At 42.2% G+C, this 25,956-nt stretch overlaps 1 protein-coding gene across 6 annotated transcripts in view; it reads right to left on the bottom strand.

The window, feature by feature from the left end:
- Ankrd44 (ankyrin repeat domain 44) overlaps nt 1–25,956 on the bottom strand; it is a 297,082-nt gene that overhangs the window by 143,606 nt on the left and 127,520 nt on the right. For all 6 annotated transcript variants that reach the window (XM_076931903.1, XM_076931905.1, XM_076931904.1 and 3 more), the window contains exons 3-4: nt 15,076–15,154; nt 4,825–4,895 (exon numbers count right to left, since the gene is read on the bottom strand). In XM_076931903.1, coding sequence (XP_076788018.1) covers nt 4,825–4,895; nt 15,076–15,154 — 150 coding nt within the window. The remainder of the gene's footprint in view (nt 1–4,824; nt 4,896–15,075; nt 15,155–25,956) is intronic.

Here is a 25,956-nt window from a genome sequence, read left to right as displayed (position 1 = left end):
TATTAACAGGACAGTTACTGTGTTGTGCGCTAATGCTCCCTGAGACCACACATAATCCTGAAAGCTTAGACTGTATTTCTGTAATCCTTTGGGGGCTTTTATCCCATATTGATTATAACATTCTTATGTTCTTTAAGAACTGTATAAGTTGGTCCTCAACTAATTTGCTCAATTAATGGGATTATCCTTCTAGAAGTGTCTAATGTCAAACTAAACTCCCTCCCCCACTATTGTAATCATTACTAGGGTACACTTATTCTATAACCTAGCACTACAAAGGTGCTCACTGAAGACTTAGGGACAGGAGAACACTATGGGACTATTCACGTAACCTTGTTTTTGAATGTTAGGAAACACAAACACAAAAGTATTCATACTGAACTGGAGTATTCAGTATTCTCTCTACTGGCTAGCTTTCAGAGTGCTGGAAGACGTTATGCATGGGGGCTGAGGGAGAAAATGCATCAACAATCTTACCCAGCTGTGAACCCTAGGAACTATGATACCAACCTGTCAGGCAAAATGTGCCCATTTGCACTATAGTGGCATGACAGTTATGGAGGTAACCCAACATCTCCCCAATTGGATATCAGACACACTTCTCAACTCCATTCAAAAGTTCATGGTACTGGGTATGTCACAGGTACTAGAGGAAATTTCCTTCTGTTGTTTAACTAAGTTAACAAAGTGCAGAACCACCTTCAAAGCATATACTTATACACACAGACCATGACCACTCTCAGCACTAGTCAAAGAGGCCTCTTTCCAAAGGTCTGCAGTGAATACAGAGACTCATGGCTCAGAGGGTGCTGAGAGTAACGGTGGTTGAGTAATCACCCTTGAACTAAATATACACTCACCTCCAAAGCTCAGAGTCATCATGGAAGATGAGTTCAAAGAATATCTGCAATCTTCTGTGATGCCTCTGAGCTTTGGAGAGCTGCCATCTTCTGGGCAATACATGATCACTGCAATCACAAACCCTCAGCAACGGTGGGTGACCACACTAACTCTGCATCAGAATAAGCTCAGACATGGCCCAGACATGAACAGTTCACTGCTAAAGTCTATTCAACTGACTGATTCAAGGAAAGAGGGTGTCATTGCCTTTAATCATGTGCCCACTGGTATTCCACCAAGCTCTGACGGAAAGTTACAACCAGTGATTACATAGATGATCTTGTTAAAGTAAATGGGTCATAAAGGAGAACAAACGTAATGCAGACAGGAAACCGACAAATATGGAGACATCGCATAAAGGCCAGAGGAAGATTGTTTTAAAGGTGGGTTAAGATTATAAAGTTTTTAAATAACTAACTTAAGACAGCATATGAATTTCTCTATAAGTATCACCAATATCTTAGGTTTCATACGATGTCAGAATCTCAGAGATTAAAGTAGATTGATGGTCAGAAAATCCTTAGCACATGGTAAATGCTCAATACATTCTCAGAACGGCAACATTTAGAAAAACACAATGTACGCAATCCAATGCCCCAAAATACTTTAACTTTTCTAACCTAAACAGTTTTTAGAACAGGGAAGTGAAAAGTTCAGCAATTCCCCTTTAGTGCCCCTCAGCCCATCACAGCAGAAAGAACGCATGTCTGATGCCAGCACATTCATACTCAGGCCCCAAACATCACAATCTCCGAGGTCAAGCTGTGAACTCCCTGAAACGCAACACAGCTGACAATGCATCCAGCCCGTAAGCCTCAACAAACAAGTGTTAGGCCTTTCTGGGTTCACCTCCAGGCTTATATGCACTTAACTCTGTTCCTCACTGGTGCACTAATCAAGAAAGCAAAGCAAAGCAGCAAGAAGAACACACTGGGCACAGGAAACCATATAAAATTGCTCACAGTATTCATAATCTTTCTCCAGAAGCCTCAAGTCCTTCTTATCTCTGTTGGTCACTGTTATAAAAATGTTTCCCTAAAACTTAAGTTAAAGTTTCTCTGTTTCTCCACCACTTTGGGGAAAGTCAACAAAAAAGAAAGATTGGATAGGCGGAGCATTAGGTGGCAGACAATGCTGTTTGGTTCCGAATTGTCTTGATCCTGGGACACTCAAATATGTCAGGTGACAAGGGGTACTGTAGAGTTTAAAAGCTTTTCAATGAAGAAAATGTTTTTACTACACACTCATTAACAATCTCAGTTTGAAGAACGGATGGATGTACCAGCTCATACCCAAACCCAGCATTCTCTTTATAATAAGCCAAATAGCAAAAACACAATCCAAACTCCCTCTGTCCTTTTTATTAGGCCTACTTCCCTTTCTCCCAACCATTAGTAAAGAGAGGCATAAAAGAACAGCAAGAGGACCAAATTCAAAGGAAAAAATGAGCCTGAAGTTAGGGCTTCCACAACATCATGACGAGCCCAAGTTCAGATGTTCAGAGCATAGTCGAACGACAGACTCAGACACCCCAGTTGTCATTAGAAACAGGTCAACTGTGGAAGAGACTACAAAGGCATCATCTCTTGTGAGTTCACACTTAGTTCCTCCCTGGCAAGAGCCATCTGCAGGCAGCTTTTTTTTTTTTTTTTTTTTTTTTTTAAAACCAGAAAACCTGCAGAGGTTGCTGGTTAGTTGAGGAAGCAACAAGTGCTGTTCTTAGACACGGACATCTAAAAACTATAAAATCATCAAGCCGGCTCAGCTCAAACATCAAGACATACAAGAACAGCAGAAGATGGCTGAGGGCAAATGGATGATGGGACCTAAGGTTTTGTACTTTTGTAAGGCTGATCACTTAACAAGGTCACTACTATTGCAAACATGTATTGTGTGTCCTTCCTTCCCCACATAAAGGGGACCACAGCCTTTATGGCTGTGTATTATGTGCTTTGTAGGTCTATCAGCATGTATAGTACCTGACATATAGAAAGCAAGCGTCTAAATTCCTTTAACTAAAAAGATCTCATTCTTGGTAAGGAAGAAAAGACTGTGTATTCACATATTTTTAAAGACATTAAAATGACTAAGGATTTAGCCTCTGAGGTACTCCAGTATGAAGAAGCTGGTCTCTTGAGGCTGGTCTTCCTATCTTGAGCAGTCATTGTGCTGTTTTCCCAGGTACAACAGAAACACAACATGCAGCCCTCAGATGAATTCCCTAGTACCTGAGCAAAGGTAGTTCAGGATTCTTTACCTCCCTCCTTCTATAAGGGCTGCTTGGAAAGAGGATACAACCAACTCGCTTTTAAAAACAACTCCGAACACCAAGCACAACAAGGAAGGAACTAAGTAGATTCTGAAGCTCCCAGAGAGCTGCCAGAGAGGAACAGCTGGCACTGAGGCCAGGCTCAGACACGTGTGATGTGGGCAGGCTCACTGGAAAACATCATCACCTCCTCCAATGCCAGGGGAGCAGCTCCACTGGGAAGTTACCCACACAATGCTCGGCGCCTTTGAGGTCACAATCTTGTGCCCTTTCTGGCCAGGCTGATATTTCCTGGTTCCCTCCCAGCCCTGTTCCCATAGTGGCCCTCCCTTTCTCTCCATTAGCCTGTCACTAGACCAGCTGATCCATTTGACATGATTTCCATCCTCATCCCTGAAGTCCAGACCTATATAAATAATGATGACATATTTCTTATCTTTGCATATTTCCAGCATTCAACAACAAACTAACTTTTCAATACCACTCTCAATTGTTTCTAGAACATTCTAAATTTGGGATCCATCATAGAATAATAATAGTAATAACAATAACAACAATAGCAATAAAATCCTCTTGCCCTCATGGAGCTTACATTCCAGTGACATATTTCCCAGATTGTATCTTGGGAAAAAAAAAAAAAAACAAAACAAGCTAGTTTCCAGGACTTCAATCTTCTCAACCCCACCCCACCCCACCAAGCCTTCAGTGAAGGACCTGTCAGCTTCTTTTCTACCCATTCTCCAAAGATGCCAAAATTCTGTGAGGTTTACAATTAGTAATGTCTGAAATGACTGGTCCTCTCTCTCTCTCTCTCTCTCTCTCTCTCTCTCTCTCTCTCTCTCTCTCTCACACACACACACACACACACACACACACACCTTCTCCTTTTGCTTTTGGCCTCTTGTTGGCAACCCTATCTGAGTTCCTGTATGCATCCCCACTTCCACCCTGTCACCACGGTGGTTGTTCTGAAGATCTGCTGAAACCACTGCCAATTACTCACAGGGTGTTGTCTCTCTGGCAGCCCAATGATCTGACTGACCGTGCACTAAGCTCTCTGCCCCAGGAACCTCTACCTGCCTCAGGTTCACTCCTCTGCTTCTTCTCTTCTTGCACCACCACCACCCTCCTCCGACCTGCTGGGCCCCTGCTTATCCTTCAGGGACTAACTTGACTGACCTCTGCTCTGGGGAGATGTGCCATGCTCTGCCAAGGTTGCTCACTTCCTCCTCCTGTCCCACTCTGGCATTGCCTGGATCTGCTTGCTGTGTCCCCTCTGTTCCAGGCTGAAGACTCATCAAAGTCAAGGTTCACTGTGTCCAACTTGGATAACCAAGATACCTCCTAGAGCACCATGTCTGACATGCATAAGACACACAAAGAGCTGCCCATTTTGGGTAACACTCTTGCTCTAGACTTAACAGGCTTTTTTCTACCAATGACTGACTTTGCACTACTCTCTCCATCCCAGGAATCTCCACCTGACTTCGGTTCACTCCCCTGCCTCTTCTCTTCTCAAACATGGATACTCTGCTTCATCCCTCCCTCCTCACGGCTTGCTAGGTTCCTGCTTATCCTTATTTAAGGACTCAATGCAAAGAACTCTTTTTCTACAGACCAGAGAAGGTATTAGACTAAACGGGGAGATCACTCACTTCACTTCTGGAAGCAACAGCCCGGTGCAGTGGGGTCAGCCACATGTTGTCCTTGGCATTTACACGAGCTCCTGCAACCAAACAGCACAAGTTAGGGCCACAGCGGAGTCAAGGGCTGTGTGTTGCTCCTGTTTGCCTGGTATAGCCAGCAGATCTTTTCTTTGTATCAGTTGTAATTTGGCAAGATTTTATATGGGATAAAGGGGCCAACAGAAATCTGTCTTGCCCTGAAATCCCAACTAGTTCTCCAGTACTAGCCAGATATTTTGATATAAAAATCCATATTACATGAAGTGTTTGGACAGGAGCCTGTGCAGATTGTTCATAACTCCTTCATGCTAAGGAGAAGATAGAGAGGTTCAAGCCCATGACAAAACTGGCTCACACTGAGAGACATGATCCATGCTCAGTTCACTGAAGCCGGGTCACACACAGCACAAGATATGAATGAAAGCTACATATGAATGGACTCCTAGAAAACAGAATACACCTTGTTCCCTTGACATTTCCAAAACTTTCCATGGGAGCAAAAGTACCGAAGATACACTTGAAGAATGGAAACACCCTATACAAGTCTTAGGTTCAAGGTTTTGATAAATCTTCCTGTTAGCATGTGGTGGTTTGAATATGCTTGGCCCAGGGAGTGGGGTACTTGGAGGTGTGACCTTGTTAAAGTGTGGCCTTCTTGAAGTAGATGAGCCAGCCCCTTCTTGGAGTAGGTGTAGCCTTGTTGGAGGAAGCGTGTCACTGTGGAGGTGGGCTCTAAGACCCTCATCCTACCTGCCTGGAGGCCAGTCTTCTCCTAACTGCCTTCAGATGAAGATGTAGAACTCTCAGCTCCTCCTGCACCATGCCTGCCTGGATGCTGCCATGTTCCCACCTTGATAATAATAGACTGAACCTTTAAACCTGTAAGCCAGCCCCAATTAAGTGTTGTCCTTAGAAGAGTTACCTTGGTCATAGTGTCTGTTCACAGCAGTAAAACCCTAAGACACAGCTAGAGACTATTTCATAAAAGAGTTGTGAACAGAAAGAGGGAGAAGGTACCTATAGATGCAGTGAGAGGCATCCATTTCGATCTTAGGATAGTGAAGATGCTCATGAAGGTGGAGTAGAGGCATGAATAAAATGAACTAAAAGGGCAATAAAAAGGAAGAAAAGAGTGGGCAACCTGAGGAGACGAGCTGAGGAAGTGAGTCAGCTTGAAGAAGTTAAGGAAGAGTCAACGCCCCTATTCCCTGGGCTTGGGGACTAAGGTGGTTAATATTGGACTGTCTTTCTAGGGAAAAGTAGAGGTTTTGTTGGAACAGGGAGGATTAACTAGGATTTAGTGCATAGCCACAACCTATTGATAGAAATCTGTATAATTAGTATCAAGATGAAGTTATAATCTCTTAAATGGTACAAAATTTACTTTGATTTCAAATTTAAGGTTTTCATTGGTACGAGTTTCTTATTGATATAAAAATGAGATGAATATTGGTACTCGCATAGGCATTGTGCCTGTATAACACATTTAGGAATACAAGGCTTAGACACAGTCCTTCTTTAACTTTTTTTAACAGATTTGAGATGGTTAGCCTGTGAGTTAAGGGCCTATAGCAAATTCATGGCTTGGAGTTTATTGTTAGGGTGTTCTCTATGTTTTATTTAGAAATAGCTGAAAGGAGTTAACAGACAGTAGTTCAGTTTATCTTACATGGATAGTTGGTTTTCAAAACATCAGAAGTCCACAGAATTGATGTTACAAACATTTCTATATTAATGTTCATTGATTAGAGACCTGTCTGCTCCTGACAGCTTCCTGTCGTGGATTCTAAGAAGAAATGGAGCATCCTTGGAGTTACTCCAGTTGTGCAGAGACAGCCACAAGGCAAGAATTGCCTCTTTCCATCTACAGACAAATTTTACTGTCCAGAAAAGGACATACCTGCAGAATAGTCGACTGATTATATCTGCCTAGACAGAGTAATCAGTCCTTAATAATTCTGCATCACTAAGGTCTGTCAGATGATTCTGGGCCAGAAGGCTGAAGTTTTGATGCTCCAACGTTCTGTAGTATAGGGGCTGTCTAGGTGTTCAGCGGTCTCTATAAATTGGCTAAGTTTTAGAAGCTATGCTTTGTGCTTCCCATAATTTCAGTTAACTCAGTCATTCTGGATTTTTGACAGGGTTGAAGACCTATAGTCTCATAGCCAATCCTGGCCATTTACTTTGAGAGAAAAGATCTGAGTGGATGGTTTTCAGCTGACAATTATTCTAAGCCAAGGAAAAAGCCAGGTTCAAAACTAAGTGTTTTAGTTAGGAGAGACCACAGAGGTTCTGGTTAGTCAACAAAATGATGGACTGGGTATTAGGACTATCTTGTACCTCACTGGTACAAATAGGAATAATTATGCTCTAATTGTATTTTGAGAGAAAAGTGTTATTTTAACAGGAAGGGTGATATGTAGGAGGAGCTAAGAGGGAAGGAGTACTGAGATGAAGAGATGGAGTAAGGAGAGGAGAAGGTGGAGAGGAGAAGCTGGGTGATGAGAGAGAGAAAGAGAGGGGGAGGGGGCATGGAGGCAGATGTCCATGTGTCTCCACCAGTCAAAGACAGTTTATATATCTAGGTTGGGTATTGGGTTACACTTCTGATTGAGCATTACGAAATGTATAAAGCCTTTGACTAACACTTAAAAAAATTATATAAAAGGAAAAGGGGACATGGAACAGGATTTTCTAGGGAGGGGAAATGGGGAAAGGGGGTGACATCTGAAATGTATATAAAATATAAAATAAAAAAATGAAAAAAAAAAGAACTGTGTGTGTGTACCACGTGTGTTGGGGTGCACAGAGGAGAAAAGAGTGTGTCAAATCCCCTGGAGGTAGAATTACAGGGGGTTGTGAGTCACCTTATGTGGGTGCTGGGAATCAAACTCAGTCCTCTGGGAGAGCAGCAAAGACTCTTACCTGCTGGGCTGTCTCTCCAACCTCATTAAGCATTTTTTTAAAAATAAGAAAAATTCAAGTGTTATTGAGGCCTAGGGCTAAGGAAACCCAGGGGTGATTAAAAGAAAACAAAAAATGGTGAATTTTAAAATAAAAACCTATTGTCAAAAGGAAATCCGAGATTTTTCCCCCTAAGTATTGGCACCAGCAAAGTGCTGGAGTCTAGTGGTTGCTATATAGCTTTCTTGTTTAAACAGGAATGGCATTCATTTCTTTAGCTCCTAGTAGAACATTCTGGAAGCCAGTCAACCCCTTTAAAATCACCCGCCCTCTCTTACATCTTCATTATGTATAAAGTTAGCACAAAGTGCTTAAACCACATTTCTCCAGTTAACTAAGTGCATGGTTATTATTTTAAAGGCTGTTTCTTTGGCATTGAGGTAACAGATATTAATGCAGGCCTCACACCATCCTAAGAGCTGGATACAGACCTAGTGTTTGCAGTCTGACAGAGTACATTTTGTGTTTTTTTTTTTTTTTTTTTTTTTTTTTTTTTTTTTTGTAAACACAAAAAGTTGGTGCAAGAAGAATGGCCAAATGACAAACATATGGAGAGATACTAAAAGTTCATCAGGATAAAGACATGAAGGCAGAGCTAAATACTACTTCATGATGTCGACCAAACTGATAGAAAGAGTAAGATGCAAGAGTGAGCCATCAGGAAAGGTGTGAAGTAAAGGCAGATTGGGCACGCAGCCAGTGAGTGGGGACTGCTCAGTTCCTCTGGGTGTAGGGACGACAACAGAGCATCATCACCTAAGAAAACCTATCACGTGAGGGATGAACAATTCATCCCTCATATGCCCTCGAGAAACACATACACACACACACACACATACACACACTCCTCATACACACGCACACACACCCACACATCACACATGCACACTCACTCAACTCCTCATACACACGCACAATCCTGCTGGAAATGAGGAAGTGGCTCATTCAATAAGCTGCCTGTCGTGCAAGCATGAAACCTAAGCTCACACCCTTAGTGGCCACATTTTTAAACGCCAGGCTGAGGGCAGAGACGGAGAACTCTGAGGTCACTAGCCAGCCAGTGTAGCCAATAAGGGGGAAAAAGAGGATGACAACCAACACTGACCCATGATCTCCACATGCACACACCTATATACACACAAGCACACATATAACACACACACACACAGCAAACAAAAACTCTCCTGAAGTTGTTTATTTCTGTTTTGTTCTTTGAGGGGAAGATTCATTCTTTAGTGCAAGCTGATCTAGAATTCGCTGTGTATCCAGGCTGGCCTTAAATTTGCCAATCTTCAGATCTCAGTCTCCACATCCTGCAGGTACAGGTATGTGCCACCATGTCTGGCTAAAATATAAGGACTGTGAGTGTGTGTGTGTGTGTGTGTGTGTGTGTTTCACATAAGTTGTATTGATCTTACACTCAATTTCCTTGTTCCACTTAACAAGATGTATTTTATATCCATCTAGGTTGTCATAGAGTGAGTCAATTCCTTCTCATTGCTACATGTATTCCAATGTAAAATGTAAAAATTCCAATGTAAAAATTTATGTCATTTTTTTAGGCAGTTCTTATTCTGATAGATAGTTCAGTTATTCCCAATAGCTTTCCAAAACCTGGAAATAATGGGCATTCATAAAGTGACTTCTGATGTAAGCATTTGTCTAGGACAGTTAATTAAAGATGGACTTTGTGTCACAGGTAACGCACACCTTTTGCTTTGACGGTGCCTAAGCTCTCAAAGCATGGTGATTCACACTCACAGTGTCCAAGACTGCTTAGTTTTCCCATGTCTTCACCAATACTTTATATTACCTGTTATCTTAAGTATGACGAATCTGAATTAACACTGAATTCTTCAAGGACAGAGAGCACATGTTATATCCCAAAAGGGGGCGGGGGGGGACTTTTAGAGATGATATATCATTTTTATTACAGCAACAACTTCATGAGAGTATATGTATATGCCTAGACACACCAAACTCTCTCTCTCTCTCTCTCTCTCTCTCTCTCTCTCTCTCTCTTTCTCTCTCTCTCTCTGTGTATAGTATAGTGCAGTGTATTGCAAATCTAGTTGGAGGAAAATGCCATCTCACTTTAATACTAAGTTTAAACATTTTCCATTATGCTTGTAATACAATTTCTGAGAATTTCTTAGTTCATATTCTTTGCCCATTTTCCTCATCTAATTTTTGAATGTACGTTTATTTACCTAGTGACATTGTTATTGCCATCACTATTACATACTGATTATATTTAGTTTTACGCAGATGCAGATATGGCTTTCTATGTTAAAATGATCCCAAGCAGGAAAATGTCCCTTGCCCGTGGGGTCTGAGACAGCGCAGGTCCACCAGCATGGACACTGTCAGATGCCGGCTCAAAGGTGCTTCAGAAATGAAAAACTCTCATTAGAATGGAAGAAACTGATCCCTCAGTCACTGCGCATGCCCTCCATTCTGACACTCAGGCTCTGCAGGAGGCTGGCTGGGCTGCTGCCAGGAAGGCTCCTTTTTCTTCCCTGAGCTACTTCTGTTATCTGTGTGCCCCCCTGCCTCTCCCTGTCTTTCCATCCCTCTTCCCCCTCTTCCTCACCTCCCCCTTTCTCTCTCTGGATCCCCTGCCTCCCCATCCCCTTCCTCTCAGCACCTTGGAGACTCTTCTTTACCTCTTAGGACTGAGTGTCAGATGGTTTGGATCCTTCATTGAATATTCATAACTGATTTTTCCAAGGACAATCCTGTGCTGTTTACCTGCCTGTCGGCACCCCTGAAGGACAGAGTCTGCATGGCTAAGGATTTAGAGGCAAATGCTCTTTTACCCAACATTATAATTCTTAATCACAAAAATAAGCATGAAATGTAACTGGCTTTCTAGAAGAAAGGCTCAGCTAAAAATTATTGAGCACAGCGCAGTTCTAACTCCCAGTGAGGTAAGGTCTTCCCTTATCCCTATTAGCTCCCTGTTTCAGCCCCAGGGACTAAAGGAAGCAGCCCTTTAGTCTGGGGAGTAAAGAGAACTCTGGCATCTTTTCCAGAGGCAACGTTTGTGTTATTATTAGCCTTGTCACCTACAAGTGTGAGGGGAAAAGAGAAGTGAGGTGATCAGCATGGACTAAACGATGAGAGACCCTTACTGACCAAAGGCAATCAATTCAGAATATGAGTCTGTCCAAAGACTGGCTAAGCAGCGTACTGAGGTGAGAAACACTCAAGGAAGAGTACATGAAATATGACTGTAGTACAGAACAATTGCATTGCTATTGGATTTTTCTTTCTGTCAAACAGACCAGATCTTCCTGCAGCTCGGGAGTCACCTTGGAAACGTGTGTGATAATGTCACGTGTGGAAATTGCTTCTTGAAGTTGCTGCGAGAGCTTGCTTACACACTCACCAGACGGCAGCATATTAATTAATATTGTACCAGATTTTTTTTAAAAAAAAATCAAATCCATGCACAAAGAATGAATATCTGATAGGCACAAAGGGACAAAGGACCATGTGCTGCCAGTTCTGCAGACAATTGGCACTATAACTAGTAGCCATAACTGGGGGGAAAAAATCACAGGAAATCATTTTGCAAAACTATCACTTCTTTAGTAGCACAGCTTTTGGTACATATAGTTGCATTTTATGTATCTATGCAGGCATGTAGATGTGGAATGTGTGCATGTGCGTGTGCGCCAGCACACATGTGTAGGCTACAGGTCAACCTCTGGGATCATTCCTCAGCATCTGTCCACCTCATTATTTTAGACAAGGTCTCTTACTGAGACTCAGGGCTCACCAGTTAGGTTATCTTGGCTGGCCAGCAGACCTGAGATCCTGCTGTCTCTACTTGCTCAGTTCTGTGAGTACAAGCACACACTACCATGCCCAATCATTTATATAGCTGCAGAAAGCCAAATGTAGGTCCTACACTTACACAGCAAGCATTTTACTGACTGAGCTACCTTCCCAGACCATGCTAAGTTTATTTTGTACTGAGCAGTTAGACCTGACAATCTCCCACATTGGAGCATGCATACACATTTCTTTCGCCAAACCAAGACTCCAACACCCTAATTCATCCTGAATTTTTCTATAATATATTCTGCTGTAGCCATTTTTCCTGTGGGCCCTCTGCTTTCCTTACCTCAACCCCAACCTCAGTGTTCCACCTCTGACTGGTTCTCACTCCCACTCCCCCCATTTGTGCCTTGATCCTGACCTGGCCAGTTCCCAAACAGAAGCTGAGTCAGATGAGGAAATCAAGCCAGAGTGACAGGCAGTGATAAGAAGGCGGAAAGAATCTGCAAGGCCTGTTCATCCTGAAGACATTGTCCTGCCCCCAACACGTCAGCACAGAGATATTCAGGATTCCATCTGCCTGGTTAATAGGAGACGAAGTCAGTAGTAACTTAGTGAGCCTGGGTCTTAGCTGCTCTGAGAGTTTTCCCAGCAGCAGAGAGCACAGCTGTAACAAGCTAGTCTGGCAAGGTTAAATTATTTGTTCAACATGGGAATCATTAGCGCCTCATTCATTATGAAATGAGAAAAGAGTGCTGTTGGATTCCCCAAAGGGTCAGCTGCCAGATGAAACCTCAGGACTGAAATCACTATAGTCGTATGTTATTTCTTTAGGGATATAAAATATAAATTGAATAAAAGTCCTTTCAGGGAAAAAGGGAGCTACATGCACTGAGAAAGTTGGCCTCTGCTGGATAAATTACTACAGAACTTTCTCAATTTGATGGGTGGAAGGGGGAGGAGGAGAGAAAATGTCTTTCAAACTGAACCAAAGCTAAATGAAAGAGATTAGCAAGTCAGTAATTCTCAGACCAAATGGGTCTACAAATTCAGGACCATACAACAGCCTCTCCTGATACTCCTGAATCAGCCACAGGGACAGAAGACTAGGATTCTGTGCCACCTGAAGGTGACATGAGACCAAATTTATCAAGTAACACTTGTCCCATATGGGTGACCCTCGTGATACAGAATTAAGAGCTTCCCTTTCAAAGCTAAGGGAGGTGGAACATGAACTTGAGACCAACTTAACTTGTTCTCAGCTACTCCCCTCACCCATTCTCCTGCCTTTGCCCCTCCCTGTGATATAACTTTTAAGTATGTATGCATGTATGTATGTATGTATGTATGTATACACGTGCTCTTGTGCAAGTACCTGCAGAAGATAAAAGAGGGTGTTGGATCCCTGGGAACTGAAATTACAGGCAGTTCTGAGCTGCCTGCTGTGGGTGCTGGAAACTGAACTCAGGTCCTCTGGAATGGTGTTTTGACCCACTGGGCCATGTCTACTGCCTCTGGGACAACTTTTAATACAAGTTGAACATCCCTTATCCAAACTGCCTGAGCCCAGAAGTGTTGCAGATTTTTAATTTGGAGAGGAGATTTTTGGTCTATTTGACCGAATCCTACACACGAACTTCATTTCTGCTTCATACATGCCTTAGACATATTTTGGTGTATCTGCATTTTGACAGTGGCTCATCCCATTAGGTCAGACTGTGGCGTCATATGGCATCATGTCAGCACTTGGAACATTTTGGACTGTAGACTTCTGGATGAGGGAATGCTCACCCTGGATGACGATGAACGGTGATGATGGCATTGCTTGGGCTCACTGGGTGTCATTGCCATACAAGTCTTTATTTTACACATTGATTCTGTCTACCATTTTCCATAGACCAAATTTCAGCTGGGAGGGTAACCATCCAGGTATGTGCCGGTTCCTAGCTGTGGTCTGTGCCAACACCCCACAATGCATGCTTGTTTGGACCACAGCCCGGAACACCATCAGGTTGTCAAAAGAAAGATCTGTTCTTGAAAACACAAGAAATGTACACAAAATCTAGCTATGCTGGGAGTACAGGCACACATGCTGGGGACACAGGCACACTGCTGGGGGCACAGGCACACGTGCTGGGGGCACAGGCACACGTGCTGGGGGCACAGGCACACGTGCTGGGGGCACAGGCACACGTGCTGGGGGCACAGGCACACGTGCTGGGGGCACAGGAACATGTGCTAGGGGCACAGACACACGTGCTGGGGACACAGGCACACATGGTTTCTCATACACCATACTTCTTTCCTGGAGAAATTCACCCAGAGAACAGGGACACCATAAAACTGAGAGCAACCCAGACTTTGCCTATGATACAACACAGTTCTTTCTTCACCATGGTGCATTTCACAGCTGGTAAATACATGCCCTGGCTCTCACCTTTGCATTGCATTGGAACATTAGCGTTTCCCCTTACTACTGCAGACAAAGGCAAACCCTTAGTACAGGCCTTTTGCCTAGTTTGTTGACAATGGCATTTCCTCCAGATTTTAATCTCTCCAAACAAAAACCAGGAGAAGGAAAAGCAAATTGGCCTGCACACAATCTACATCGAGGCATACAAGCAGTGTTCAAGTTTATTCCAGAAATCTGTCTAGTGAACACTCAAATGAAAAATCACATAATGGTTTTGGAAACCTGTTTGGTAACATGTTCTGAACATACAAGATTCTAGAACTGAAAGCATTCATACCTTTAAATCTGATGAAATGTTAAAAGGATAGAAGAATGAAAAAGAAAGTCTCATAGACCAGAAGAAATGGAGATTAGATATGACATGATTCACATACTTGGCCCCAACTTTTAAAACTATAAAATATAAAGTTGTAGTAACCCCTTTTATGACTTTTAATGGGGATATTTCAATATCCTACCTGCCTACTCAGAGAAGCCTCTAATTAGAAACTGACATGGCCTCTTACATCTGTTTTCTGTTTTCACACTCTTATTGTAATCATAATTGTGTATAAGAAAACTAGTATTATTTTGCAATATTTAAATATATATATGTGCCCTTAGTATATATACTTTGTGCTATACAGAGTATATAACTTCATAAAGGATATTATATATGTGGCTATGTAGACTTTAAACCAGCTTTCTTTTCTTACAATTAAAAAAAAAGACCAAGATATCCAATGTACTGAGTTTACATAATATATATACTATAATGCCAAGTCTGACAAGATAGACAGGAAATCAAACTTTTAAAGCAAGATAAAATATTTTGATCAAGAATCATTGCCAAACAACAATTTCTTTCATTGTATTTCATATGCAGATAAATTACTGATCAAATAAACTTAGATGAGAAAAGCAAAGAAACTCTGCTCCGTTCATAGTAGTTGCCACTCAAGCAAAGGGGTCATCAAGCTCCCATGAACAGTTGGCTTTTGAATACAGTAGTTATTTACCTGACAAAATCAGGAGTTCAATGATCTCTGCATCTCCCAGGAATGCAGCCACATGAAGCGGGGTTCGTTTCTCAGAATCCTAAAATAAATAATAATAAACAGTATACAGCAGTCAGTGGAGGCTGGATGTTAAGATGGTCGTCATTCACTCTGAGATCATGCTAGTAGGGTAAGGTTGAAGGTGAGTTTAACAAAAACCCCAGTACCAGTCATAAGAAACCTCTCTGCAAGTGGTTGGTTAGCTAATACAAATGGCTCCCCAAAACAATACAGACTATGGCTGATACCCTTAGATTCCTCTCAAAGGATTAAAGTATGCGCCTATTGCCGAAGACACCTACACACTTAGGACACTTTAGGATGCGAGACACATATTCGAGCTGGATCTCAGCTGAAAGTCTCCTTCCTGCAGTCTATCTTCTCTAGTAACAAAAAGTACTGTGTGCACTGTCAAGGGAGATTAACATACCAGTCCACCCAACTGTGACACCAATGACCCATAACAAAGACCAGTATAGCAAGCTATCCCTAGAGGTACAACTTTGGGGCTCACCTATAGGTGGTAACCACCAGCTGTCTAAATGGACTTAAGGCCAATCAACAAGAGAGAGATCATGCCTGGTATTAGAAACTTAGCCAACCTTCCCCAGGGCCAAAGAGTTCATGGATCTTAGAACAGAATCTACTTCTGCCAGCACTGTTTTGCAGGTACATTCTAGATCTTATCCCTATATATACAGATAAGGGTAGCTATCTGTGTATATAAGGCTCTCATCAAAGAAGCTTCTCTCTACAGTAAATCGACACTGAATACAATGCAAAGATTTTCAATGGATTTCGAGGAGCCCAAGCCCAATGGACTCAATTGTTGCAAGGCTTCTGCATCTATGACTGAGGAACAACACAGGAGAGGGAGCAGAAAGACTGACTGCATCACCCCAGCTCTGAAAATGAAGCTGTCGTGTTTAAAAATGCATGCACTAAAGTGAGAGACAGATAGATTAATTTCAGCAGTGAACTTTAAAATTCCTACAAGGTTGAAATTTCCTGGATGTAAATAACAGCTCTTACTCCTCCTTGTCCTTACACTGGCAACAGCTGAGACGGTCAGGGTCAGCTTGAACTGAACCAGCCCATAAGCATGGCCCCTTCCATGACCTCCGCCATTGCCTGAGATTCCTGGGACTCACCCTTGTTCTATCACTCGTGTCACTGTTTTATTAGATAACCGACCTAACAACCTTTTATTAGCCCGAGGATAATATTCTCACGAGTTATTCTCTCACAGTCCAGACCCTTCCTTTCCCTCTGTCTCTTTTAGAATATTGCTTTGTGCATGTCATGTCAGAAACAGACAGCAGACAGGGGACGAGACAGGGCCTGATCTTCAAACCACTTAAGCCGTTGGGAGACCTAGTAAGTGGTTTTATAGACTGACATTAACTAAACAAAACGAGCAGCTTGAGTTATGTGGGAACTTAGGCCATGCATGTAAGTGCAGGCAGGGCTACTGATAACTAAGAACAAAAGAGTCTGCAGCTAGAAAGCAATCAGTGGATTATGTGACCATGGTGAACCGTGAATTATTACCCTACCCTTGACAACAAAGGTTAATTGTTTGAAAACCTACATGCTAATAATAGAATCAAGTGTATGCTTTTAGCTAGTAAACTACAAAACAATCTAAGACACAAACGTTTTCTTTCTTCATTGGTTTCTCCATCTTCCTATGAACATTTATCTTAACTCCCTACTTTCTCAAAACTCCTCACTACTGTGCCTGCTTAAATTGTTCTCAAGTATTAGGGCCAACGTTATATAATTATGTGCTCTTTTGTGAATGGAATTAGATCCAGGGCTGGGTTGAACAAATTCAACCTTGCCCAAGTGATTTAAACAATGATAATCCTGGCTCAAATTATGACTTCATCTGACCTGAGGCAAAGTTGATGCTCTGCTTGAGAACTTGGATTCAAATAAAAAGAAAATAAATTCCTGCCTCTCTCCCCGCCTTGCAAATTTGGCTGGTCTATCATTATATGGCTGGATTTGCTGACTCTGGGGTCCTTTATATGACACAGCTTGTTCAAACTTAAGTTTCAGTAATGGTAAGAAAGTATGTGGTATGAGATCGCATTGTAAAAATTCTTTTTTTTTTTTTTAAATTTTTTAAATTGGGTATCATATTTACATTTCAGATTTTATCCCCTTACCCCACTTCCTCCCACCACCCTGAAACCTCCTATCCCATCCCCCCTCCTCGTGCTTCTATGAGGCTGTGCCCCCATGTACTCCCCCGCCCCTACCCCTGCCCACCCTCACATCCCCCCCCCACCCTGTGTTCGTTTTTCATGGGACCAAGAATCTCCTCTCCCACCTATGCCCAACAAGGCCATCCTCCCCTACATAGACCGCTAGAGTCATGCGTCCCTCCCTATGTGCTCCCAGGCTGGTGGTTTAGACCCTGGGGGGCTCTGGTTGTTTGGTATTGTTGCTTTCCTCCTGGGATCATAAACCCTTTCTGCTCCTTCAGTCTTCTCTCTAACTTCTTCATTGGGAAACCCCTGATCATATCAGTGGTTAGCTGTGAGCATCGTCCTCTGAGTGTGTCAGTCTCTGGCAGACCTCTAAGGAGACAGCTATATCATGTTCTTGACAGCATGCACTTCCAACCATCCACATCAGTGTCTAGCTTAGGTGACTGTACATGGGATGGATGCCCAAGTGGAATGGTCTCCAGATGGCCCCTCCTTCAGTTTCAGTCCCATGTTTTGTTTCCATATTTGTTCCCTTGAGTATTTTGTCACTCGTTTTAAGTAGAACTGAGGCATCTACTCTTGGTCTTCCTTATTCATGAGCTTCATGTGGTCTGTGGGTTGAGTCTTCGCTATTCCAAGCTTTTGGGCTAACATCCAAGATATACAAAGAACTCAAGAAATTATACTCCAGACAACCAAATAACCCTATTAAAAAATGGGGTACAGAGCTAAACAAAGAATTCTCAACAGAGGAAACACGAATGGCCGAGAAGCACCTTAAGAAATGCTCAACATCCTTAGTCATCAGGGAAATGCAAATCAAAACCACCCTGAGATACCACCTCACACCAGTCAGAATGGCTAAGGTCAAAAACTCAGGTGATAGTAGATGCTGGCAAGGATGTGGAGAAAGAGGAACAGTCCGCCATTGTTGGTGGGATTGTAAGCTGGTATAACCACTCTGGAAATCAGTCTGGTGGTTCCTCAGAAAACTGGACATAGCATTACGTGAGGATCCAGCTATACCACTCCTGGGCATATAACCAGAAGATGCTCCAACATATAACAAGGACATATGCTCCATTATGTTCATAGCAGCCTTATTTATAATAGCCAGAAGCTGGAAAGAATCAAGATGACCCTCAACAGAGGAATGGATACAAAAAATGTGGTACATTTACACAATGGAGTATTAATCAGCTATTAAATACAATGAATTCAAGTATTGCTGTTAATACACATTCAAAGGTTTCCAGTAGCTTACATAAGAACTACTTCAATTGCAAAAGAACTACTGTCCCCCTTCAGTGACATTGTAGACATGTCACTGCAATGGAGACCTGTTCACCAAGCAAAGAAGAGAATCATGTGCTAGAAAGATCTTAGCTAAGAACAGTAGTACATCTTCACTGATGACCCAGGTTGCTAACATCTGCTATCTGGCAAGGAACGAGCAATATAGAAAGAAAGACGGAGTCACAGTACCGTCGTGCTCCACAAGTTGAAACTCAGAGGTCACCGGATGTCACTCTGTCCTAAGTCAGACCACTGGTGTCAGCAATACAAAAATAGGAGGCAAGGATTGGTCTCAGAAAAGAGATACCAGTTACGCTGCTGCTGGAAATGAGTTCTAGGCTAGCACTACCCTGGAGTGTTTGGAAGAGGCATCCCTATTTGGTAATTATAGCACTCTTTCATTTTACCTTTTCCAAACTGCTTGGTTATAAAACATCCCTACTGGCAGAGACACACAACTGTGCTCTCAAATTTTATTACTGTCATTTCAAAGAAAAAGAAGCTGAGCCCTGCACAGCAAATTGATGTGGGAGAATTATGTGTCATGATCTCAATGTGAAATATTTTTCTTAATAAAAATGAAAGCAAGGACATGGTTTTAGAATTTCCCTTGGCAGTTTAAACCCTGTTGTTCTAAGTTTGCCTTCTGTTGCTGTGATGAACACCAATACCAAGAGCAACTTGGAGGAGAAAGGAGTTCATTTGGCTTATACTTCCAGGTCACAATCCATCATTGAGGGAAGTCAGATCAGGAACTCAAGCCGACACCATGACGTAATGTTACTTATTGTCTCATACTCAGCTAGCTTTGGTTTTGGGGGGGTGAGAGAGTGGTTTTTTGAGACACTGTTTCAAGCCAATGTAGCCCTGGCTTTCCTAGAACTCACTCTGTAGACCAGGCTGGCCTTGAACTCACAGAGATCCACCTGCCTCTGCCTTCCCAGTGCTGGGATTAAAGGCGTGCACCACCACTTAGCTTCATTAAACTTATAAGAAAGTTTAATATCTACATGCCTAAGGATGGTACTGCCCATGGTGGGCTTGGCCCTCAAACAATGATCAAGACACTCTCTCACAGGCATGGCCAAGACCAATCTGATTGAGGCAAATCTCAATTGTTCTCTTCTCAGATGAAGTAGGTTGTATTGAATTGACAATAAAAACTAACCAGGATAGTTTTCCTCTAGAATCCTCCTAAAACCCCAAGTGTTGCAGGGTGGGGGGTTGTAATGAGCACAGTAAACATCCTTACAATGGAGCTTACAGGAAACTGAATAGAAAAAAAAAAGAAAATAGAAATTGACTTGGGAAGCGAAGCTGGAAGCAGAAGGTGCTTATACAGCAGGGCACGCTGATGCACCAGGTCCTACAAACCCAGGCCTGGGTAGGGGAGATAGAATGCAGAACTAGAACTGAGACCTTTACAGAAGAACTGGCCTCTCAAGTGAAAGCTTGGGTTGAAGAAAACTCAAGTATTCATATAGGCAGGTAACAGGGGGTGCCTTGTCCTGGGCTCCTGGTGAGGAGGCAAAACTCTCCACTGTGCATCTGTATCCCCAGGATTTCCCCTCTGTGGTTTAGAATTTTGAATTTATAATGCCTATGTGTGGTGGTTTGAATAGGTTTGACCCCCATAGATTCCTATGTTTGAATGCTTGGCCCATGGGGTGTTTGAATGCTTGGCCCATGGGGAATGTCACTCTTAGGAGATATGGCCTTGTTGGAGGAAACATGTCTCTGTAGGGGTGGGCTTTGAGGTGTCCCCCTATGCTCAGGCTCTACCCAGTTCAGATGACAGTCTCCTCCTGGCTACCTTTAGATCAAGATGAAGGATTCTCAGCTCCAGCACCTTGTCTGTCTGCATGCTGCCATGCTCTCCACCATGATGATAATGGACTGAACCTCTGAAACTATAAGCCAGCCCCAACTAAATATTTGCCTATTTATAAGAGTTGCCTTGATCGTGGTGTCTCTTTATATCAATAAAACCCTAAGACACTTTGTAATAGAGAAACTTTCAAATTGAAAATAGGTTTAAAAATTAGTCCTAGATTAACGGTATCCCTTTGTTGCTATAAAGAAAACCAAAACCTCGATGGAATGATTTGCTCCCTCTCTGGACAATCTGTGACACCACAGATGAAATCTCCACTGAAGAGAAACTTCCTTCTAAGCCTAAGAAAGAAAACCTTTATGGAAACAATTCACCACAAGCAAATGATGATAGACAAAGCCAGCAAGAACTTAAAGTAACAAGGAAACCAGACAAAAATTAGGTATAACGTCTGAACTTCAGATACAAAAGACAAAGACTAAGGTAAGGAAAAAACCATTGTTTATAAAAGAGCCAAGTGTGGAAGCCAGGTGTGGCGGTACACAGTTGTTGTACCAACATGTGGGAGGTGGAGGAACATTTCACCCCAGGACTTCAAGATCAGCCTTGGCAACATAGCAAAGCTATATGGTTTGTTTTAAAAGAAAAAAAATAATAAATATCTATGAATGAAGCAGTATGGGAAGCAGTACCATTATGATAAAAACTATCTAAAATTTTTGTCTAAGAATACTGAAACTACAGGAGAAAGAAAAAAAGAATCTTCGTTCCCTAACAGTCAGTCGTCTTTCCTGCACATGAACATCCGCTTAGAGGCTATCGGATGCAGTATCCTGTAGACAACATTAGGAGTACAAAATTAAAGAAATCCATTTCTCTCGCAATGAAGAGTCATGTGGTCTAGTTACCACCTTCCTAAAGCAGGACAGTACTACAGGTAACAACAGCAGAGTAACTGTGACAGCCATGATGCCAAATGCTGGGGTAAAAATGTCATAGGGAATTCTTCCCACACTCCTATTCTGAACAAGTCTGAACAGGAAATCTCAAAAGACATAAAAAAGAATCACTAGAAAACTGAAAAAAAAAAATACATCTCACCCAGGGCCCCTGTAGTCCTCGTCTATCAGCCCCAGTTTATCTGAGAACCTCAATCAACCACAAAGCCTAGCACATACTTCATAGGATGCCTGGAGGGAAGTTTCTGGAAAACCAGGACCAGGCCAGGTACCAAGTAGCATCTGGACCCAGTGACTGAGCTGAGCACTCTCACCATTTATATGTCCCTTCTGATCTTCAATCAAACTGGTCTCACCATGACAAATTGACTGTTCATTACAACACCCTTGAATACAAGGGAAAAAATAACTTAACAGTACCTGGAATCGGCTCCTGAGCACAGTATCACAAAGAGAAAGATCCTTTTCCATTACCCATCAGCACCAATGCCAGACAGTCCTTTGCACATAGAGAGGCACATGGGACAAGAGAAGACCCTTTTCTTCCATAAGGAAAGCCGATGAACACGCCATTCTCTGAATAGCCAGAGCCACACGGTGCCAGCTGGAGTCTGAGCATGCAATATGGCAGAGATGACCAGCAGAGGAAGTTCCCAAGTTGTCTGTTTACCACTGAAGAAGCAGTTGAAAGAAAGGAGGGAAGTTGAAGTATGAGCACTCGGTGAAGTTGATATGACAAGGCCCCTCCGGAAGCTGAAAACACCGGGTAGACAAACAGTGGGAGGGATGCCCCACATCTCTGTCTTGAAGATAAAAAATTTATTGGGAATCCTCGGCTGAAAGCACATTATTCTATTCCCATTCTAAATATCTGTCATACAACAAATAAACCTCCTCCCTAGGCATGACTAATTTGCACACCAATGCACACACTGGAGCAGTATTAGACATTGACTTGTCTTTTCAATTCTAACTTCCACTAAAAATCAAAGATGCTGGAGAATAACAGACAACTTGGGTCCAGCCAGCTTAACTTGATACTGAACAGAGATTGCCTGGGACAAGCCGATGTCTGAGGAAACTGAACGTGTAATAGGTACCCTAGAGAGATTTCAGTCATGTGAAGAGCAGAAACTTGGATTTAAATGCTTTAAAAAGGCACAAAAATCATAAAAAAGACGAGTCTTGAGGTTAGGAACTAGAAGGCTATAAAACAAAACAAGACAAGTAAAATAGAAAGAGAAAGAAAGAAAAGGAAACAAACATCAACTTTCCTTTCAAAATGGCTGTGTTTATTTTTCAATTGAACTCGTCATAAATACTGAGAGGTATTTATGTAATAGGCCAGCATATGCTCACCAGCCAACTCAAACATGGCAAACCTATGTCTGCTTCAAGCCTGCTTTATGCCACAGCTCAGCTCAGCAAACCTTACAGAAGACATGAGAGAGAGAGAGAGAGAGAGAGAGAGAGAGAGAGAGAGAGAGAGAGAGACAGACAGACACAGACACAGACAGAGACAGAGAGACAGAGAAAGTCAAACAGATACATAGACAGACAGAATCAGACAGACAGACAGACAGACAGACAGAGACAGACAGGTTGATTTCAGTTCTCCCTCTCATAAGTGGTGCTGCAGTGCGAATTTTCGCACCCCCTATCTGTGTGTGCTCAGGAGGCATTGTCTAGGGCTGATCCCAAGGACAGGCAGCTCTAGACACCGAGGACTATGCACATTCCTCTTATTAGGCATTGCCAGATACATTCCAAAAGTAGTTTGCCGGCCCCACAAATCAAACAGATCTTACAGACATAAGATTCTACTCAATGGCTTGGAAAATCACATTCTTCTCAACATCCCATGGAGTAGTCTCCAGAACAGATTACATTCTAAGAGTCAGAGCAAGTCTTAACAAATAGAAAAGAAACCAAATAATTTTTGTAGCTTATCAGATAACAGTGGGATAAAAAAAAATATGAATCAAGACACAGATACTAGGGAAGGCTGCAGGGCAGCAGTACACTGAAGAGGAAGGAAATTAAGACTGTCTAGAATCAAATGAAAATGAGGGCACAACTGAACAGAACTATGATGATGCAGTTAGAGCAACTTTACATTACAGAGACGTAAGTAAAAGATTTAATGATTCACTTTGAGGCCCTAGAGAGAAAACAAGAGGCTGAGCCAAAGCCCAAATCAAGGCAGAAATGAATGAACTAGAGTTAAAGGATAATACAAAAACATAAGTTAAATACTCGCTTCTTTGAAATGATACAGAGTCAACAAACACTTAGCAAAATGACCAAAGGAAGCGACAAGAACCAAGGCATTAAACTTAGAGAGGAAAGGGAGACATTAGCCTTACAATTGTGATACGGTATATAATGAAATAAGTGAACTAAAAATGTTGCCTTTTTAAAGAAAGAACATTACAACAGAGGATCCAGAGGATCATAAGGGAGTGGTGCAGAACCCTGTATTCAAAAAAATCTGGAAAATCTCGAAGAAGTGGATAAATTCCTAGACACACATAACCAACCAAAATTGAATCAGGAGACTATAAGTAATTTAAACAGATCTATAACAAGCAATGAGACTGAAACTGTAACAGCATCTCCAATGAAGACATCCTATTCAGGTCTGAGAGCTACAAAGTCTCTCACTCTCTGCACATTGTCCAAGTGGAGGGTCTCTGTGTTAATCCCCATCTGCTGTAAAGGTGAGGGCTGAGCAGAGCACTGACCCATGGGTATAGCAATATGCCCTTAGGAATCACTTTATTGCTATATTCCTCAAGCAGAATAACAGTAATGGGTCTCTAGGGCCCATGTCCTATCTAAGTCTCAGGTTCTCGGCCACTTCAGCAATTTTAGATATGTGTTTCATCTCATGAAGTAGATCTTAAATCCAAAGCAAAACCTGGGAACAGATAACTGCTACCAGGCCTTTAAATAAGAACTTAATGCTGATTAAAATTAGGCAGGACACCTGAACAGATACGTCATCGTAGAAGATATACAGAGAGCAAATAAGCACATTAAAAAATGTTCAACATCATTCATTCTTACATTAAAATCATGTTAAGTATTCATTAAGATTGCTGACAGTGAAAGGACTGATAATACCATGTGTTGATATCACATGATATAGAGGAACCCAGCCATCATATATTACTGGTGGCAATAGGAACCGGCACAACCACTTGGGAAAACAGCTTGACAGTTTCTTAAAGAGTTAAATATTCATGGGCCATACAATCTAAGCACTCAGTCTTGAGATTTTCCCCCAAGAAATAAAAGTTTATGTCCATGGAGAGACCTGCACAGATATGTTCAACAGCCTTACTATAATACAGACAACTGGAAGTAATCCATATCTCCATCAACAACAAATGGACACACTGTGGTGCTACCAAATCATGGAGTATGCTCTTTCACTCAGCCCATAAATTACTGAAGGCCTGCCACATGCCAAGCGCTGTGTGTAATCCTGAGGCTATAGCAAGGCAGAATCTCTGCCACACACATACACACACACACACACACACACACACACACACACACACACACCTTTGCTCTCTCATTCCAGGCAGTGGGCATCCTACTTCAACAGTCAATTAAACTCTGCCATCAGCAAAAAGAGTTGATAGCACAGTGTTAGAAAAGGCCCCCAGAGGAGAAGGGGAGGGGCATGGGAGAAGAATTGTGGGAGGGGGTGGCTGGGAGGTAGGCAGTGGACAGGATATAAAGTGAATAAGTAAAATAATAATAGTAATAATAATAATTAAAGAAAATACTTGAGATAGAAGCACGCCATGAAAGGAAGGAACAATACTCAGATCCATCCACTCTAGACCCAACAGTGACTCTTAGGCCTTCCTCCCTCACCCTTCCCCATCTTTCCCTCTCTCTGAATAAATTAAAAACTAAAGCCTTTATGGCTGTTGTGCCTCACCAAAAACTATTTTAACTAATTTTAACTAGAGTTATTAGTACTTTTAACAAGGTTTTTTTTTCTTCTTTTACCCCTCCAGATGAACATTCCAGAGACAGAGTTTATATGTAATCCTGATGATAAAATTTACTGATGCAGTTGTCTGGACCAAAGGCATTAAATCAGTGCATCTTGCCATGTCTGGCCTCAATGGGAGAGAATGCCCCCTAATCCTGCAGAGACTTGATGCACCAGGGGTTGGGGAGGAATATGATGGACAGAAAGGGGGAGGAACTCTTTGAAGGGAGACTGGGAGGTGGGGCAACATTTGGGATGTAAATAAATAATTTTTAATAAAAACATACATGTACTGCACCAAGATGTGCACTTGATTTCCTCTGGGTGAAATTTTTATGGGTGTTCTCTGCCTGCTTTCTTCTGACTGTATTGCAACAATTGCAGTTTAGAAAGAGGAAAATCAAATCCCTTTTCTAAGTAATAAAAGACTCTGCTATCAATAAACAAAAAGACAGGACTGCTCAGCTAAGCTGGTTTTAAGCAACTACAGAAAAATAATGGAGCCTGGGCTTTCTTTGCTGT

The sequence above is a fragment of the Arvicanthis niloticus genome, chromosome 3, assembly GCF_011762505.2.
Source record: "Arvicanthis niloticus isolate mArvNil1 chromosome 3, mArvNil1.pat.X, whole genome shotgun sequence".
In the NCBI taxonomy this organism is placed as follows: Eukaryota; Metazoa; Chordata; class Mammalia; order Rodentia; family Muridae; genus Arvicanthis; species Arvicanthis niloticus.
The sequence above is the reverse complement of the archived record's forward strand: the minus strand, read 5'-3'. Positions and strand labels throughout refer to the sequence as shown.